Source organism: Bos indicus x Bos taurus, chromosome 1 (assembly GCF_003369695.1).
Source record: "Bos indicus x Bos taurus breed Angus x Brahman F1 hybrid chromosome 1, Bos_hybrid_MaternalHap_v2.0, whole genome shotgun sequence".
In the NCBI taxonomy this organism is placed as follows: Eukaryota; Metazoa; Chordata; class Mammalia; order Artiodactyla; family Bovidae; genus Bos; species Bos indicus x Bos taurus.
The window spans coordinates 91,323,652-91,344,007 of NC_040076.1; the positions used below are offsets into that span (position 1 = coordinate 91,323,652).

At 33.5% G+C, this 20,356-nt stretch overlaps 1 protein-coding gene across 3 annotated transcripts in view; it reads right to left on the bottom strand.

Annotated features, from left to right (window-relative positions):
• NAALADL2 (N-acetylated alpha-linked acidic dipeptidase like 2) overlaps positions 1-20,356 on the bottom strand; it is a 1,546,902-nt gene that overhangs the window by 409,034 nt on the left and 1,117,512 nt on the right. For all 3 annotated transcript variants that reach the window (XM_027540660.1, XM_027540668.1, XM_027540650.1), the window contains 3 exons: positions 19,196-19,288; positions 15,427-15,632; positions 10,870-10,989 (listed from right to left, as the gene is read on the bottom strand). In XM_027540660.1, coding sequence (XP_027396461.1) covers positions 10,870-10,989; positions 15,427-15,632; positions 19,196-19,288 — 419 coding nt within the window. The remainder of the gene's footprint in view (positions 1-10,869; positions 10,990-15,426; positions 15,633-19,195; positions 19,289-20,356) is intronic.

The following is a 20,356-nucleotide window of genomic DNA, read 5'->3' on the forward strand; positions in this document are numbered from 1 at the left end:
ATTGCTAGATCACATGGTAGTTCAATTTTTAATTTTTGAGGTAGTTAGTTACTATTTTCCACTATGGTTATATAATTTTACTTCCATCACTAGCATATAAGAGTTTCCTTTTTTCCCACATTCTCACCAATATTTGTTGCCCACTATCTTTTTTTTTTTTTTTTCATAATAGCTGTCCTAACAAGTGTGAGGAGATATTGTGGTTTCAGTTTGCATTTACTTGATATTAGTTGCTGTTGCCTATGATTTTTATATCTTATCCAAGAAATGATTGCTAAGATTAATGTCAAGAATATTTTTACCTATGTTTTCTTTCAGGATTTTCATGGTTTCAGGTCTTACATTTAAGTCTTTGATCTGTCTTGAGTTAATTTTTATGAGAAGTGTAAGATAGGGGTCCAACTTCATGTTTTTGCATTTGAATATCCAATTTTCCCAACATCATTTATTGAAGAGACTGTTCTTTCTTCATTACACGTTCTTGGCACCCTTATCAAAAGTTAGGTTACCACGAATAAATTGGTTTACATCTGGACTCTATTCTGTTCTACTAGCTTATGGGCCTGTTTCTATGCAAGTACCACACCGTTTTGATTATTATAGCTTTATAGTATGGCTTGAAATTAGGCAGTGTGATACCTTTTGTCATTTCATACAAATGTACAGTAGTTTTTGTTTTGTTTTTTTCCCCTAGGAAAAATGCTACTTGATTTTTGATAGAGATTTCATTAACTCTGTGAATCATTTTAGGTAGTATGGGCATTTTAACAATACTAATTCTTCCAATTCAAGAACATTGAATATCTTTATATTTAGTTGTGTATTCTTCTACCTTTTTTCATCAAGCTCTTATAGTTTTCAGTGTACAGGTCTTTCCCCTCTTTGGTTAAATTTATTCCTAAGTACTTTACTGTTTTCAATGCTATCCTAAATGGCATTACTTTTTAGATTTCTCTTTCAGATAATTTGTATTTAATGTACAGAAACAAATTACTTTGTTAAAGAACTACACAAAACAGTGTCCAAACATATCAACAATATTTTGTCAATAGAAAAAATTGCTTAACATGCCACTTGAAAAAGAGAAACAACAAGTGAAGATATGTAAATAACCTAGACTCCACTGATGGATGAATGCATAAAGAAGATATGATGTATATATAATAAAGAAGGACAAACCTGACTTCATAACAGATAAATTCCTTTAGCTCTAACCCTTGTACTCTGTTGCTTGTGTTTAGTCATGCTTGCTCTGCATCTTTGTAAAAGAATGTTGCCTATAGCCTGAAATAACACATCATGGCCCATTCTCAATGCTCTGACCTTTAAAAGTATAACTCTTTTCCATTCTTATAGAGATACAAAATATCCAGAATAGAAAATAACAATTATATTATTGAAAGCTTATAGGAATATTGTGATCAGACCCACCTACAGAGCTGCAAGAACAAAAGAGTTTGCATTTGAATATTCCCTTCCTTTTTAGCATAAATAAATCTAAATTATAACTTGAGAAAGTTGGTTCTTTGGGACACTAGTCCACCATCTTCTCAGTCCACTGACTTTTCAAATAAAATTTGTATACCTTGCCCCAACAACTTATCTCTCAATTTATTGGCCAGTCATGCAGCAAGCAGTATGAATTTGGACTTGGTAACATACATACACAATGGAATATCACTCAACCACAAAAAAGTCATGACATTTGTGACAACATGGATGAAACTTGAAGGCTTTACACTACGTGAAATAAGTCAGACAGAGAAAGATAAATATCATATGATTTCATTCATATGTTGAATCTAAAAGAATAAAACAAGTGAAAAAATAAAATAAAAAGAAACTCATAGATACAGAGATCAGATTAGTGGTTACCAGAGGGGAAGGAGGTTGGCAGGTGGGTGAAATGAGTGAGGAGGTCAACTGTATGGGAAAAGATGACAACTGCAATTGCAGTGGTGATCACTATGTAGTACACACAAATGTTGAATTATAATGCTGCATATCTGAATGACATGTAATTAAAGAGGAAGAGAAATAACAAATCAAAAGAGCCATAACTTACTCAACTTATCAAAGGTAAGTATGTGCCAATAGATTATACAATTACCCCAGTACTTATATTTGAAAGGTGATTAAAAAAAATACAATAAACCCATGTTTGTTTAAACTAATTTCATTACTCATAAATATTCTACATAAAATGTCATGTGTCAGAATGGTAAAGCATTATTATTGTGGTTGCTATACAGATTATTAACTGATGGCATAAGTGGTAGGTCTTTAAAACAGATTAAATATCAGATGGGAAAAAAATACTCAGCAGAGTAAAGTTTATTTTTTTTTAATACTAACATGTATAGCTATGCATTAAAGATGCCGTGTAAGTGAAACAATTTTATGTAACTTGTCAACAATGATGATTTACTAATACCTCTCCTCAGTAATCTGCCTGCAATGCGGGAGATCTGGGTTCAGTCCCTGGGTTGGGAAGATCCCCTGGAAGAGGACATGGCAACCCATTCCAATATTCTTGCCTGGAGAATCCCCATGGACAGAGGAGCCTGGCAGTCTACAGTCCATGGGGTCGCTAAGAGTCAGATACAACTAAATGACAAAGCATAAAGTGAAAGTGAAAGTGAAGTCGTGTCCGACTCTTTGTGACCCCATGGACAGTAGCCGACCAGGCTCCGTGGTCCATGGGATTTTCCAGGCAAGAATACTGGAGTGGGCTACCATTTCCTTCTCCAGGGGATCTTCCCAACCCAGGAATCGAACCCAGGTCTCCTGCATTGCAGACAGACATTTTACTGTCTGAGCCACTAACTTCTTAGACTAAGCAGAGCTCCTCAGTAAAATGGTCTTTTCTTTGAGTCCTGTAGAGAAGTCTAGTGTCCAAAAAGTCACAGACAATAAGTAAGTCAGCTCTAGCCATTTTAAAAATGTGATGTTCATTCTGATTGTATAAATATGTTCAATCTAAATTTCTTAATACCTCAATTTCTTTGCACTGGTCTTTGGCTATATAGTTCACATATTTAAATCAACTGCCTTCTGAAATTCAGGGTTTTAGCCAGAATCTCAGTAAGACTTCCCTTGATATCTAGATTTAAATAAAAAGGGATTTACAAATTGTCAGCGTATCCTGAACAGAAAACCTTGTAAAACAGTAATAAACTGGAGGAACTGCTTGGTGTTAACACAAAGTAAACCTTGTAAACCTAGGAGATAGATAAACCTGCCAATAGAATCACAATTTTAAATGTGAGACTTTATTGAAGTGGTAAATTAGTGGAAGAAAGGGTTTTAAATCAGTTTATTGGTCTTTATGGTCACTTAAGTTGACTACTTGTAGCCGAAACTGCAGAAAGGAAGATAAATTAAGTAGAATCCACTTAAAAGAGCTGGAATTCATAGTGAACAGAGAGTGCGAAGAATCTCTCCTTAAAAAATAAAAGATAAAAACAAAAATTATACCATGTGTCATAAAAGACAAGTCAGTACAAGAATAAGAGTCAATTTTACTCATATTTTAAAGAAAGAAGAAGAGAAATTAAGTTTTGTTTCAGTACTGTCCATCACAGTTATCAACAACAGAGAGAAGAAAACAGCTATTCCAATTCTACCACCCTATCTTCTGTACTCAACCACTGTGTGTTTTGGTCAGTAATACAGACTAAATTATGTCATATCCAAACTGAGGTTGAAATCTAATCTCCAGTGTGACTGTAACTGGAGACAAGGCCTTCAAGAAGGTAATTGAAAGTGAAAATATTAGTCGCTCAGTCATGTCCAGCTCTTTGTGACCCCACAGACAGTAGCCTGCCAGGCTCCTCTGTCTGGGGAATTTTCCAGGCAAGAATACTGGAGTGGGTAGCCATGCCCTTCTCGAGGTTTCCCACATCTGAGGTTTCCCACATCTGAGCCCAAGAAGTTAATTAACGAGATCATAAGGTGGATGCCCTAATTCAATAGGACAATTGTTTTTATAAAAAGAGAGAGATATACCAGGAATGGTCACATTGTGATGAAAAGGCCATTTGAGGACACAGTGAGTAGGTGACTGGCTGCAAATCAAGCAATCAGGCTTGAGGAGAATCTATGCTACCTGTACCTTATCTTGGACTTTCAGCTTGCAGAACTGTGAGAAAATAAATTTGTTTTTTAAGGTACCCAATCTATGGTATTCTGTTATGACTGCCCTAGCAAACTAGGGTTTTATTTTATTTTTAATTCTAGCATGTATATGCTCATAAGCAAGATAAAAACTGTTTATCAGTAACTCTGTTACTGAAAATCAGGCTCCTCTTAAGAATGGAACCAATAAGCTTCTGCAGCTAACATATCTCTTGCGCATTGTTTTTATATTCTATAGAATAGGGGCATGGTCAGGCAGAAGGCAAACCAGCACTGCAGCAGTCAGTAACAACCACACAAGTACCGTGGCAGACACAACTGTGGCAGTCCAGTGCCTCTCAACACAAGACGAAAAGAGCAGACGCATAACAACATTACACTTGATTTGATGGTAGAAATAGGAAAGAACATCAGTTTGTGCGATCTGAAAAGAAACACTGGTAGTTCAATAAAAGAGTTTGTTTCCATGATCAAAATACAGAAGTCTGAAAAGACAGATACTGAGTACATTCAAACTTTGTGCAAACCATTGTTGTTTAATGCATAATTTTGAATTAAATCAATGATTTCTTTCCTGTGTACTCCAGTATACACATACGACAATCACCCCTATATTTTAGTTAGTCATACATGTCTTACATGGTAAAATCATAAACTCCTGGGCAAGAGAGGCACTTCATCTACTTATGATGTGCCCTACACAACTGAAACAGTTGTATGCAGTTTGGTTCTCTATGAACATTTATCACATTATAGAACTCTGAAACAGACTGGGGGTATCCACAATGAAATCATACTGTAGTTTGATTCTGGGCTCAATCCTCTTAGTGAATTTAGTTGAAATTAAATATATGTACTATATTTTCTGGTGCACAGTTTTTAGTATATAAAAAAAGACATTAAAAAACATATCCTATAAACAAATCTTTGCTACTTTTCCAGGCTTTTTAAAAAATCACTGTCTATTCTGTGGACAGTTACAATATTGATGCAATTGTTTAGTTTTCATTAGGTTTGCAAGCTTCTGGCACATACTTCAAAAGCAACATTTAAGCAGAACATATCTAGATTGACTACTTTCATATGTATGGATGCTTCAGCCTTCCTCAAAATAACTTCTTAGAAGTTTCAACGCTATTTACTTGAGAGTCACAGAACACTAAGGCATGGATGATCAAATTCTGCTTTTCTAAAGGCAAAATCAATACTTTCTGTGATCTATGAAAGATTATTTCAAAAACCAAAGGTGAAATAGCAATATGTATGGAGAGTGAGCATATGCTTGTGTTGCATCCTAATATTTAAAACTACTATTTGGTAAGAAATCTTATCTTCAATTTTATAACCTATTTTGCATGAAGGCAAACTGCTTATTATTAATAAAAAGTCAATGACCTTACATCCTTTACTAAATATTTAAGGGGTCAGTTGATTTTTTTTTTTCAAGAAAGAGCTTTTTTCTAAGAAAATGTATGTTTACAAAGGATCTTTTATTCCCTATTTATTCAGGGGACCTGGGTATAGGGACTTCACTCATCTCCCCATAACATTCTATAGTTGCCAGAAGAATGAAAAAATGTATGTAACAAAGACTCAATGTTTGTTGACAGCATAGTGGGTTATAAAGTTCTCAAATGTTCCTTAAGCATCAATACTAGATTTAAACTAAATTCACCAGTTTTACACAATAAGATACAGGAACAATAAATGCTGTATAAAATATTTACAAAGAGAAACTGATAAAAAATTAATAAAGTGATTAATAAGAGAGTGAAAAGTCACACCACAGACTGGGAGAATGGTGGTGGTGGTTTAGTCACTAAGTAGTGTCCAACTCTTGTGACCCAATGGACTGTAGCCCGCCAGGCTCCTCTGTCCATGGGATTCTCCAAGCAAGAATACTGGAGTGGCTTGCCATTTCCTTCTCCAGGGGATCTTCCTGACCCAGGAATTGAACCCAGGTCTCCTATATTGCAGACAGATGCTTTACCGACTGAGCTATGAAGGAAGCCCTGACTGGGAGAATAATTCACAATATATAACCAACAAAAGACTTGTATCAAGAATATAGGAAGAACGGACAAATTGATAAGAAAAAGAGTATGTGAGAAAGTGTTCAATGTTAGTAATCATCAGAGAAATTAAAATTAAAACCTCCAAATATACCACCATACATTCATGAGAATGATAGAACCAAATGTTGGAGATGACATGGAGCAACTGCACCATTCAAACGTTCATGTTGGTGGAGGTGTCATTGGTATAAGTCCTTTAGAAAAGGTATAAGTGTCATTGGTATAAGGTGTCATTGGTATAAGTCCTCTTGCTGCTGCTGCTGCTGCTGCTGCTCTAAGTTGCTTCAGTCGTGTCCGACTCTGTGCAACCCAGAGGACCCACCAGGCTCCCCTGTCCCTAGGATTCTCCAGGCAAGAACACTGGAGTGGGTTGCCATTTCCTTCTCCAATGCATGAAGGTGAAAAGTGAAAGTGAAGTCACTCAGTCGTGTCCGACTCTTAGCGACCCCATGGACTGCAGCCTACCAGGCTCCTCCATCCATGGGATTGTCCAGGCAAGAGTACTGGAGTGGGGTGCCATTGTCTTCTCTGAGAAAACCTCTTGGGCAGTGTCAACTAAAGTTAAACACAAGGCAACCTGGTGACTTAGAAATTCCACTTCTGTATAAATATTCAAAAAAAAGGAGTGTACACATTCTACCAACCCATGAGAATAATAATAGCTAACTCATTATAGCTGAAAACTGGAAACAATCATATAAATCCAAATGACCACCAACCACAGAGTCAAAGTTAGGAGATTCACATCTGAATCCTTTAAGGTACCATGCAGATCAGATTTTTTTTTTAACTAAGTTAATTTGTGACTATTTTACTAGATTTTTATCAAAAATCCTTTGTTTCATATGACTAACATACTTTTGTGATGTCTATAATGCACACTTTAGCATTACTATTACAGGAAAATATTTTAAAATTATTTCCCTATATTTTTCAGAATAAAATGTCAATATTAAGTAAAATATTAATATGAAATTGATATTTTCACAAAAGATGGGTAATTCATCATTTTAAAATATATATATTCATTTTTAAATGGGAAATTTAAAGAAATATTAATATCTATTTTGTAGTTTTTAAATTCTCACACTTATAAGCTAATTTTAAGTGAACTAATAATTTTTATTTTATAAAAATATTTATTACACAAAAGAACAGAAAAGCATATTTAAAATAGTTACAAAAGTTCTGGAAAAAGTTGACCATAGAAAAGCCTTGGTTATTGCTCCTTATTACCACTTGATGTGCAAGTCATTGGCAGATTATTGCTACTTTCAGAAGACAAAATAATTTGTTAGTTATCAGCATTATAGCTTAGAAAAATTAAGTACTTTGAGATTATTTTTTCAAGTTATAATGAAAATTTCTAAATAAACCCAAAAGAAGAGACAGCAGAGCAGTACAATGAACTCTCATGTTCTAATTGCCCAACTTTGGTAGCTTTCAATTTTTTCATTGTTCTTTGGGCAATTTTTTTAAAATCAAGTTTTCAATAATCCCAGGAAAAACCTTTAAACACTGCAGTGAATTAAGATTAATTAAACATTTCTGAATCTTTGAAAGATTCCATCACTTAGGATGGAATCATTCCTTTCACTTAGGATGACTTAGTTCAACTTTATTGGGCTAACCCCAGGGAAAAAGTTTATTTTCTGAAACCAAACTTAGAATATCAAACCAGAGTCCAAAGTCACTGCACTCATCCTAGTCATGACTCACTGTTTTCTTAGAGGTCTAGCAAGATGCTATAGAACCACTGGCACATGTAACAACACGGGTAGATCTTAAAAATCATTACACTATGGAGAAGACACAACACACAAATGGCTGCACACTGAACGATTCCATTTTTTATGGCATTTTGAAAGACAAAATTCCAAGGGCAGAAATCAGATCAGTGTTTACCAGGAACTGGAGATGAAGGGAGGAGACTGAATGCAACGTGATTTGATGGGACTTTTGTGAGTGATAGGAATACTGTATAGCTTGACTGTGGTGGTGCTTAAATAAATATATATATTTGTCAAGAAGCATCAAGGTGTACACACAAGAAGGGAGAATATTATAAGGGTAAATTATACCTCATTTTACATAGTAAGTCTTAAATAAAAACAAGCAAAAATCCTTACTAAACTGTCTGATGGATCACGTATAGAGAAGTCTACCATCTTTCTTGATTGGAATAACACATTATTAACGAGATTTAAGCTGTTTAAGGTGTTTGATTTAAGAAAACCTTTTCATAATTTTGGTATTTATCAAGGTTCTAATTAAATAAAATAGCCTATATTGTGTCTATTTTTTAAATAAATGCAGTGCTGTACATTAATTATTTAAAAATTCCATGATGTCCACCACATGAACTTAGCAAGGTCTTCTAAAATTTGTACTTACTATACCAGAGTACTTAATTCTATACAATCTTTTGTCATCTTCAATTTAGTCAGCATGCTTTCTTTATAGAAAATATTGTTCCATGTTGAATCATTCTGAATGTGTTCTGTTTGCTTAATTGTGGGGCAGAGGGGAGGTGCAGTTATACTGGATTATATGGGACATGACATTTGTATATGGTAAGGATTTAAATAAACTGATGATATTTAAAGATACTAAAGACTGATAAAATATTTTTGTCTTTGTAAGTGAAGTTACATTATGTCCTGATGTTATAATTAAGTTCTTTCTTTGAAAGGAACATTTTAAATATTTCTTTTATATGCCACTAGTGTTATATTAACGAAATCATACACATTATTGATGTTTGTTTTCTTTGGTTCTCTTGACTTTTATATTTTTAAGGGCACTTATGTATCTTAAAGAAAAATGTAACATTAAAATTTTGTATACAAATATACCTTGAATTATCATATGTTTGTTCTATATTAATAACATAAATATCTACAGGTAAGTAAACCCCATTATTTTAGATTATGCCATGGTTTGTTTGAACTTGTCGTAATACTACCCTTCCAAATTGTTCTATAAAACACACACAGAGACACACACAATCTCAACTGAAAGAAGTTTTCTTTCATTACAGATTCCAGTTCATTCTTAGGTTAGTATTAATATAATTATTTTCAAATATAGAACAAAATGTTTCCTCTACTAACAAATAAGAACATACATCTGTCATTATTGGAAACCATGCCATATACTCAGACTTTTAGGTTAGATTGTAAACTATTTTAAAGCCCTCTATTATGACATGTACAAAGACATTTGAAATAGTATTATATTTGCAGACATTTTTTTAGAGTTAACATTAGTATAGGTAGATAGTTCTAAGCATTATAAAGTCCTTAACAGTTTATTTTTGTATATTGTCAGTGATTACATATCTTTCAAGATTCTTAAATAGGAAAATTATAATACAAGAGAAGGAAACAACATCATTTTTAAACTAACTGGATATTTGAGTTCATAATGTCTTCTTCCTGTTAACCTACTTACTCAGGAATATCTTAACTTCCTAAGAGAGACATCTACAACTGATTCTCCCCTTGAGTCTTTTTTCCGAGGCATTTAAGAAAGTCAGAGAATTCAAAGCAGTAAAAGAGCAGGAGGGACTCACTTACAGATCTGGATATGATTTAGGACACACACATTGGGGTTTAGCTGATCTTAAACATACAGATTTATCTATTTCATCTTTCATAATGTCTTCATTGTTACACTACATACGGAAATGTCAATGAAACCTATTAAACTAGAAAATACTTTATGAAAATTATATAATGTTAGTTTGCATTACATTTCAAACAAGAATTGTGGCTAATTCAAAGCACTGTTCATTCTCGCTCTCTTTTTCTAATTCAGTGTCTGTGATACTGCAAACTCTGTGGGCATCTAAAAGGTCATTTTCTAATATATATCATTAGCCCTTGGAATTGGGAGGAAACCACCCAAGAGTAGTGGCATGATTGCTTTCATTTCTAGACATAACACATGTCATCTGGGTGAAAGTCATAGAAAGAGTACAGAAATAAAAGTGTGAACTCTACCCATAAAAGAGGAAATGTGTTCCAAAAATTTATTTGAAACAGATGAGGAGTAACTAAATTAAAAAAAAAATAGATAACTATAGAAAGGCATTATCACAAACGGCATGAATTTTTTTCAAGGTACTTTTAGGAAAAAACACGCTTTCTTTTTCCATAATTTTTTTTCAAATAATACTTTCCAAGTATCTTGAATCAAGTTCTCATTATATTCTAGGAAAAAGACATGGGTCCTGCTATGAGGAGGCTTGCCTCATGATTGAAAAGATAGAAGAGGACCCACATTTACTCAAAACATAACTGAAGAAGAAATCCCCAAGTAACCAATTTTATCACAACATGCCAAAATTGGCAGAATTGGGAATTAAGCACTAAATTCAATTTTTAAGAAATAAATTTACATTTTTACACACATTCTCTATAGATGTATAATTCACACCTACAACTATAACCATAAAAGTGTAGTAAATAAAGAATTTCAGAACATAGGAAGTTGGTTGAAGAGACGACAATAAAAAGTCAGGAATAAATCATTCCTTAAAACACTTATGGATAGTCTCATGTATATTTTAAAAAAATAAAAATATTAAGAAATGCCAGATTACGGAGAAAAAGGCAGTTTTACAAAATCATTTTATGAAAGTGATTCATCTTACCTCAGCTACCAGTTGTTGAAGAGATGGTGAAGCAACAGAGTGGAGACTTGAGTTACCCCTTACAGGACTGTGGAGACTAATGTAAGCCACAACATTTCTCTGCAGAACCTTCCTGAAATCCTGAAATTTAAAAAAAAAAAAAAAAATATATATATATATATATATATCTTTAAGATAAGTAAAAGTGACATATTCTACTTTATCAGTTACATGTTGAAAAATAAACATGTCCTACTTAAAATCATTACCGTGCATACTTTATATTTTGTATTTAAAGCAATATCTTACTATTTAATAGAGTACTCAAGGGTCATAAATGTATTTTAAATAACAGTAGCAAGGGTAGTATTTAAATATTTAAATACAATATTTAAAATGCATTTTAAATAAGTATACTCCTTATTGTATACCCATACAATATACAATATTTTAAAGCATGTTCATGTCCCTCAAAAATGAAAAAGTTTAAGAGAAAAATATCCTTATATGGTTCATATAGTATGAGATTCAACTTCAGAATACAGGATGGAATATTTGCTTTATGACAGCATTTAATTTTATAGACTTTGAATCAGAGAACAGACATGGATAAATCACTTCAGTGTTTGCATGAAGTGGCTCTTTATTCTGAACAAAATAGGGCATAATACAATTGTGGCCCTGCACAGATTACCTGAAATAAAACCTGATGCATTTCACCCATAAACTAGCATAAAATGATTCAATAGATTAGTTATTTCACTTCTCTGCTAAACACAAATTCCAAAAACTGAAGACCACTGATCCTATTGATAAGTTACTTCTAAGAAGCCCTTCTGTTATTTTCTTCCTTTTCCTACACAAATATTTAATGAGTAATTATCATGGTGTCAGTTCTATAGGAACACCCTAAAAATTGTATTACTTCATGCCTTAAAAATATTTTTTTCTTCTTCCAACACTATCAGATGAAAGTCTGTAAAGGCTTATATATCCAGCACATCAATATTATTCTTAGTTTATGTTGAAAATTCAGTTATACTTCTGTAAAAGAGGTGAAAAGACAATTCATTTTAAAATAAATATTTTGGATTCAACCTTCTGTTGAATCCAAAGACTGTCCTTAGGCAGGATACATTATTGTTATATAATCCTAAGGAATGTGGAGAAAGAAAAAAAGTTTGTCCTTTCTTCCTCCATGAGAATTCCAGACCCCTCTCTCCTTGGGGACCCCTAGACTCGCTATCAACCTGCCTAGGAAATGACTCTCTCACACTGTAACTCACCAGGCTCCTCTGTCCATGGGATTTCAAAAAAAAAAAATAAATAAAATAAAATAAAATAAATATTTTGAATAGAAATGATGAACTTTAAGCTTAAGTACTCTGCTTTATACATAATGTTGTTATTAAAAATGTTCATTATTACACAAGAGCTATTAAAAAAAGCTTCTATTAACATACTACCACACTGACAATGTCTATAAGTCAGTCCATTTAATTCTCATGAGAACCTCATAACATAGACATTAGTACATTTTTAGGAGGAATCAAGCCTTGGAGAAATTATTCTTGCCTAAGATCACATGTTCTATTGTACAGAAGATTTGAACTCTGATTTCTTTGATTACAAAATCTATAGTATTTCCATTATAGCCTGAGATGAAGATTCTTCACAGGAGAGATGGTACATTTTTTTAAAGAACCTATTTAGTAGGATGTCATAATTCTCTTCAAGGATCAAAATCAGTATTGAGTCAAATATCTAATAACTCTATCACTATAAATTCCATCTGACCAGTATAGCCTAATACTTTTAATTATAACTCTGCATTTCAAGGGCATCCTGAGCAAAACAAAATTAGAAAGGGCATCATGACCTGTCAACAAGTTCTTTCCTCACTCATCTTCATTAGGGAATATATTTAGTGCACAAATTGGTTTCATCTAAAAGAAAAAAGTCTTCCATTTTCACAAAAAGTAGGTTTGATAAGAGTAGACAGAACAGGAAAACTAAGTTTTCTAAATTCTTCCTCAACCTGATTGTTACAAAAATACTCCATGAACTATACCGAAATAATCTAAGATACAGTAGTTTACAATAGTACATTTTATGAGCTAATAATTAAATTACACAGTATTCACTATTTTCTTTATAATATATTTTTGCTCATCTAGTCATGGAAAAAGCCAGAAAGTGATTGGGTGTATAATTAGTTGTCAAATATGCATATACACATAAATACTTTAAGACAGAGGTCTCTAACCTTTTTGAATAGGAGGAGCATTTCCTATAAGAAACATTTTTTTCCTATGGACTCTTCCAGTATAACAGTTGTATTTTTAGTATCTATTGTTTGAGAAAGTATAAAATGACCAAAAGGTACAACAGAGTCAATAACTACAAAAAATATTTACTTAAGGTGAAAATATAATTGCTCACATACATAAAAGGTCACAATAGTGAATTAATTTATGGTTACCATGCATGATGCTCAAATAAATTCCAGGACTATTTGCAACATACTTCCCCATGCAGAAGAGTTAGTGATATTTAGGAATTTAAGTTAGGAACTACTATTGTTGCACAAGCCTACTTTGAGAACACAACTTATAAATATGTGTGCTAAGTTAGAATTAAAATGAATTGACTGAAAATTATTATGGAAAAGGCTGTATGAAATACTGGAATAAATTTTTTGAAAGAATCTTAAAGATATTTTCTTAAAATGTGCCTTATTGCTACAAGAAAACTAAAACATTGTTTTCTTTGTGATAAAAAATTTCTGAATTATTAAAATCAGCCCATATCACATATGTACTCCCCAAATTATTTTTTTTCAATTGTAAAGTAAGGAATTTAGAATAGAAGTTTGAGAGATTGCTTTAGTTAATACATTTTACATCTTACTAAAAATTTTTCAGCTTTAAAAGATTCTGTCAGCAATGGAATTTCTTTATTTGAATTAGTTTTCTTGAGTAATGGAAAAAAGTTCATACACTAATTTAAATACAGAAAAGTATTTTGATTTCCAATGTATGAATCTTGATAAACTTTACAACTGTAAAATTTTTCTTGTTTTGAAACATCTTTCTCTAAAATTAAAAAAGAGGTTTTCTAGCTTCATTTGTATACTTTTTTGATTGTTTTTTGATAGCCCATAGCCATTTTGTGCATTTTTGAGTGATTAAATGAAAAACGAAACGAGAATTTCTCATTATATATTTGGTATTTTTCCCTCTAAAGCTGACATAGTAAACAAACTAGAATATCAAATGTTTTTATTTTTCCTAGTTAAACTTATGTAGGTTTTTTAAAATTCTTATTTCTGTTAAAATTCTTTTTATAAAATCATAAGAGTAAATAGAAAATCTAAGAGTTTTATGATGTTTATTGCTATAAATGTGGAATCAATCCAAAGTTGTCATATCCCATTAAAAACATAGTGTATTTGTGAGACACAGACACATCAGACGCATTTAAAAATTTATTCCAGTTGTATTCTAACTATAATCCATTGCATACAAGATTTCCTTTGAACAATGGCTGGGCGGTGGTTTAGTCGCTAAATTGTGTCTGACTTGCGACCCTATGGACTATAGCCTGCCAGGCCTCTCTGTCCATGGGATTCTCCAGGCAAGAATACTGGAGTGGGTTGCCATTTCCTTCTCCAAAACAAAGGCTAGCTAAAGTAGTTAGGCAAGTAGGCAGGTAAGTAGATAGGTAGAGATGCAAGTAGAAAAGGAGGAGCAGGGAGATGGGGTGTAAGAATAGGAAGAAGGACTGATGGGAGGGCAAAAACATGGCAGAAAAAAAAAAATTGCTTTTTTCAGTGCAATCTCTATATTGTTTAGGTAAGATATAATGCCAAGTTAATACACATTTAACACATAAGATTGTTTCCTAATTTCAGAAAATTGCTAGAAGGTTTATAAAAAAAAAAGGTAATGGTATGTATCACTTGATCACTTCTTATCCAGTGCCTGTCAATCTAAGGATTGACATAATAACCAGGTAAACCCCAGTGCAGGTATATTAGAGTCTGCAGGTCTGGTAGCAACAAGAATAAGATAGTTGCAGACCACACACAATTCACTGTGGTCTAAATCTAACTCCTTAGCATTCTTAGAGGTGATCACAGCAAGTGAGGGAGAAGGCAATGGCACCCCACTCCAGTACTCTTGCCTGGAAAATCCCATGGATGGAGGAGCCTGGTAGGCTGCAGTCCATGAGGTTGCTAAGAGTCGGACACGACTGAGTGACTTCACTTTGACTTTTCAGTTTCATGCATTGGAGAAGGAAATGGCAACCCACTCCAGTGTTCTTGCCTGGAGAATCCCGGGGACAGGGGAGCCTGGTAGGCTGCCGTCTATGGGGTCACACAGAGTCGGACACGACTGAAGTGACTTAGAAGCAGCAAGTGAGCATACAGAACACTCTGGTTGAGATGCACATTCCTGTGAACGGCTTCATCAGTTTTACCTTGTCTACTCTAGTCCAGAGAGTAAGAGAAAGCGAGAGATAGAGAGCATGACAGTGCAATTACGAGAGCAAGCACAATAATTACTGTACATTTACCTCTCCCCATTCATATGAGCCAATATTTCCAAAAGCTGTTCCTCCCCATGAGCAGAAAACAATAGTACGGTCTGGTCTCCACCCTCTCTTAACTCTTAACATCAAGGCCCGGATAAAAGCTGTGATGACGGCAGTGCTGCTGGCCCATTCTTGTCTATTATAACTGTGAGCGGTATGATGATGGCTGCCAACTATGACATAACGGTCTGGAAATGGAAGGAAACAAGAGCCACTGAAACATAATATAGACCTTAACAATAAATTTAATGACATTTACATAATCCTATTGCACAACCAAGCAACAATTATGCAAAATTATTCTAATAATTAGGACTATGTTAACATTTTTCACCCACTGTCTTGATTCACACATCTGTGTATATCAAAGCAGAGGCAGCTGCTGAGCTCAATTATGAATCCAAAGCTTAGATCCATATTACTGTCCTCTGAAATACGCATATTAATTAATGAAGTATACAAATATGCCACAATGAAAACCTTATCTAACATTTTTCCAGAATCATAGTGGAAAGTGCCCTATAAACAATGTGTATATGCTCAGTAAATATTAATGAACTATTCTTACATTTGATGGAACAATTATTCAGTCACTGTAAATGTTAAAAATTTGGTACACATGTAGGAATTTTGCAATAAATGAAGTTTTTAGGGAACCAGTTTTCATTTCTAACTTATAGTTTTAACCCCTCTCCTTTCCTTGATGGAAAAAAATCATCGTAAAAAGTCATCCAACTACTCTTTTTTCACATATTTTATTTCATAGAATCATACATTACTAGAAAGGTCTCCATGACACATGGATGGGTTCTGAACAACATATTTAACTGACTATTATCAGTAATAAGGTAGTACAAATGCATCTCCAGAGTTTCCTCTGATTTTGTTGCCTGTGAATGTTGTTGGCACACATCTAAATTTACTTCAGCAAGTAGCCCTATAATTTGTGTAAAAATGTTTTTCTTCATTACGTGTCATTTTCTGAGCAGATGTTCCATAGCATGATGGTTAAGTGTGCAGAGTTTAAGGGCTTCCTGCTTGGGATGGAATCCAGGGTATTTGACTTACTAGTTGTATGACCTTGCCAAGCTTGTTCAGGTGCTCATGACAACGTCTTCAACCATAAAATGGGTATAAAATAGTGCATACATCATCTTTTTCTTTTTAATTTTATTTTTAGAAATATTATTGGAATATAGTTGCTTTACAATGTTGTGTTAGTTTCTGGAATACAATAAAGTGAACCAATTATATCTATACCTATATCTCCTTTCTTATATTTCCATCCCATTTAGGCCATCAGAGAACACAGAATAAAGATTCTGTGCTATACAGTAAATTCTCATTATCTATTAGATATAGATATAGATATATCCTCTTGGTATCCATGTTTATTCTCTACAACTGTGTCTCTATTTCCATTCAGTTGTTTGGAGTTTTAAGTAAGTAAAGCACTTTCAATAGCTCCTGATACACAGTAAATACTACACATGTGTGGAATGAGTAAATCACCTCTTGGCTTCATGGCATCAAAAAGCTACTTTACAGGAAACATTACTGAGTGAAGCAATTTTAGTTTTCCTCACTGATATTGGAACCAACAATGAATTTAATCCATCAACAGTGTATTAACATTTAATTAATGGTATATATAGTATGACTGCTCAGACGGTAAAGAATCTCCTGCCTGTAATGCAGGAGACCTGGGTTCAATCCTTGGGTCAGGAAGATGCCTTGGAGAAGGGAATGGCAACTCACTCCAGTATTCTTGACTGGAAAACGCTATGGACAGAGGAGCCTGGCGGGCTACAGTCCAATAGTTCTCAAAAAAAAAAAAAGAGTTGGACACTGCTGAATGACTAACACACACACATACAGTTTGCCTGCAATGTTGAATTGATTCACTCAGATATGTGTAAAAATTCTGTTTGGAATTGTGTGTTCTAGGTAAGTGGTGAGTAAGTGTTATTTGCTCAGTTGTGTCTGACTATTTACAACCCCATCGACTGTAGCCCGCCAGGCAACTCTGTCTATGGAATCATCCGGCCAGAATACTGGAGTGGGTTGCCATTTTCTTTTCCAGGGGATCTTCCCAACCCAGGAAGAGAATCCAGGTCTCCTGTACTGCATGCAGATTCTCTACCATCTGAGCCGCCAGGGAAGCCCTCATTCTAGATAAACCATATCTAGAAAACTAAATACTAATTGATGCCATTTCTAATTTTCAGAGTCATTAAATAAAGAAAGCATGTGAATGATCAATATTTTTGTGTAAAGTGCAAATAAACATGAGAAACATATTATACATTAAGGAATACTATTAAACTGAGTTTAAAAAGTTGGTGTTTTTTTCCTACATTGAGTGTCAATAAGGAAAGCTTTTCTATCCTAAATCTAGTATAATTCAGTACAATATTTTCTTCAAAAATAACTAAGAAATGTAGCAATGATGATAAATATTTCTAATACTTCAATTAGAGATTATTATGATGGAAATTTACTAAAATGGTTGAAATGCGACAGCAGTAATCTCCAAAATCATTTATATCTTGCATTTAAAGATATTATAATCAGAGGTTGTTCAACATTGATACTGTATCAATATTGAATACAATATCAATATTGTATTGATATCAAACAGAAGATGCCCATGAATTTTTAGAGTTGGCTGGCAGGAAACTTGGCAGGGATGTTAAACTTGATCTCAAAATTCCCTGACTTAGCAATTATGGGGTCAATTTGACTAAAATAATGGAGACGGATAATTCTCCAAAAAGAACTTGAGTAAATATCCCTACCAAATAAATAGAGGTGGCACAAATATACTAAAAGACTTGCATTCTATATTGTATATAACAAGCACCACACACAGTGATGTCCTTCAGTCTCACAATGTATTCAGAAGTGTTGACGTTAATTAGATAATTAATGTATTTGTGAGTTATTTTCACTTCTTTAGCCTATACAGCATCATCTGAAGTTTCCATAAGATCCCATAACAAGGTATAAAACTATTTAAAATTTAGCCAGGTGAACTTTTTCATAAGCATCTTCAAAACCTAAAGCCACACAGACATTAGGCAGAATTATCGGTAAACCAAGAATCGGGATGGGACACAGACTAACACTGAAATATTTGAAACCAAAATTTTTATTAAAAAAAAAAATTAAAACTAAAATATTTTATTTTTTTAAAATATGGTCTTTAAAAAATCAAAATCTTCAATGGTGTAATAGTGAATAAAAGAAAAACAATGACTTCTATAGCTTTCACTCAAAGGTACATGCCAGTTTAACAAATCTAAACTCTGTGTTTTCTGTTTTGTTTCCCCTCTTATACTCTTTAGTATGATTTATCTTTGAAGAGATTTGGTATGAAATAGAATAAAGACCTGTTTCTTGCTTTTATATATCACCCACCCCTTAAAGTAGCATGAACCTAATTACCTCTAAAGCAGGACATTTAACTATGACATTGTTATAGAGCATTTGTGATATGTAAGATGGGATTCCTGGGAGCTCAGACAGAAAAGAATTCACTTGGCAATGCAGGAGACCCCAGTTCAACCCCTGGGTCAGGAAAATCCTGTGGAGAAAGAAATAGTAACCCACTCCAGTACTCTTGCCTGAAGAATTTCACGGACAGAGGAGCCTGAAGGGCTACAGCCCATGGAGTTCCAAAGAGTTGGACACGACTGAGCAACTAACACACTATATAAGATATAGATTATAAATACTTGGGTCTACTTACCTGGAAAGGTCACACCCTTTAAATATCCAACAACATTAGTAACTGTTTCAAATTTTGTGACTGTTTGAATTTTCATGTTCACAATTCTTTCCTCTGCAAAAAAAAAAAATCAAAAACAAAACTAAAATATACTTGTTTTTCTTAATTCTGCTGTTTTAATTTTTATTAAAGCATCCAAATTCATTTATAATATATCATCAAATTATTCCAAACAATTTAACTTTTCTAGGTAACAAATGTCACACTTTTTGGCAAATATGCATTGGAAAGTTTGTGTAGACAATTTTAGGTGCTTATTATTCAATGATGACTAAGATGCAATTTCTAGCTTCATAGAACTGTAGAGCCATAAAAGGGCTATTTTTTAAATTTTTATTTTTTTAAATTTATTTTAATTGGAGTCTAATTACTTTACAATATTGTGGTGGGTTTTTTTGCCATACATTCACATAATTCAGCCATGGGTGTACATGTGTTTTCCAACGTGACCCTCCTTCCCACCTCCCTCCCAAAAGGGCAATTTTAAACTTCATATTAAAAATAACAATGGGGTTAAAAGGGAAAACACACAGAACAGGATCTCAAGGATATGTGGGCAGTTCTATTTAAAAAAAAATAATAACAATAATCAGATAAAAATATTTCCAAACAATTTAAAATACTTGCCTAGCTTCAAAACAAAATCACATGTGGAGATAATTTTACCTTTTCTCTTTGATTCATTACTACATTGTCACTTTGAAAACTGGAAAGCATTACACAAATCAAAAGAATAAAGATTTTTAAAGCTACATATATTTTCAAATATTGGAGTTTTGTGCTTATGTTTCTATGTCTCTCACCTCTCTTCTAAATCTCTGCCAACTGCTCCGCCTCATTGAGTTTTTCTATTCATGCTAGATAGTAAAAAAATCGACAGCAAAGAAGCAAAGACACCAATCAGAAAGGACTTCAGTCACAGCCCTGAAGGGATCTCTGAAGGTCTTTGATGATCACAAGTGTTAATCCTGTATTTGATGGATCCTGGAATTACCGCACAATTGCACTCATCTCACACGCTAGTAAAGTAATGCTCAAAATTCTCCAAGCCAGGCTTCAGCAATATGTGAACCGTGAACTTCCTGATGTTCAAGCTGGTTTCAGAAAAGGCAGAGGAACCAG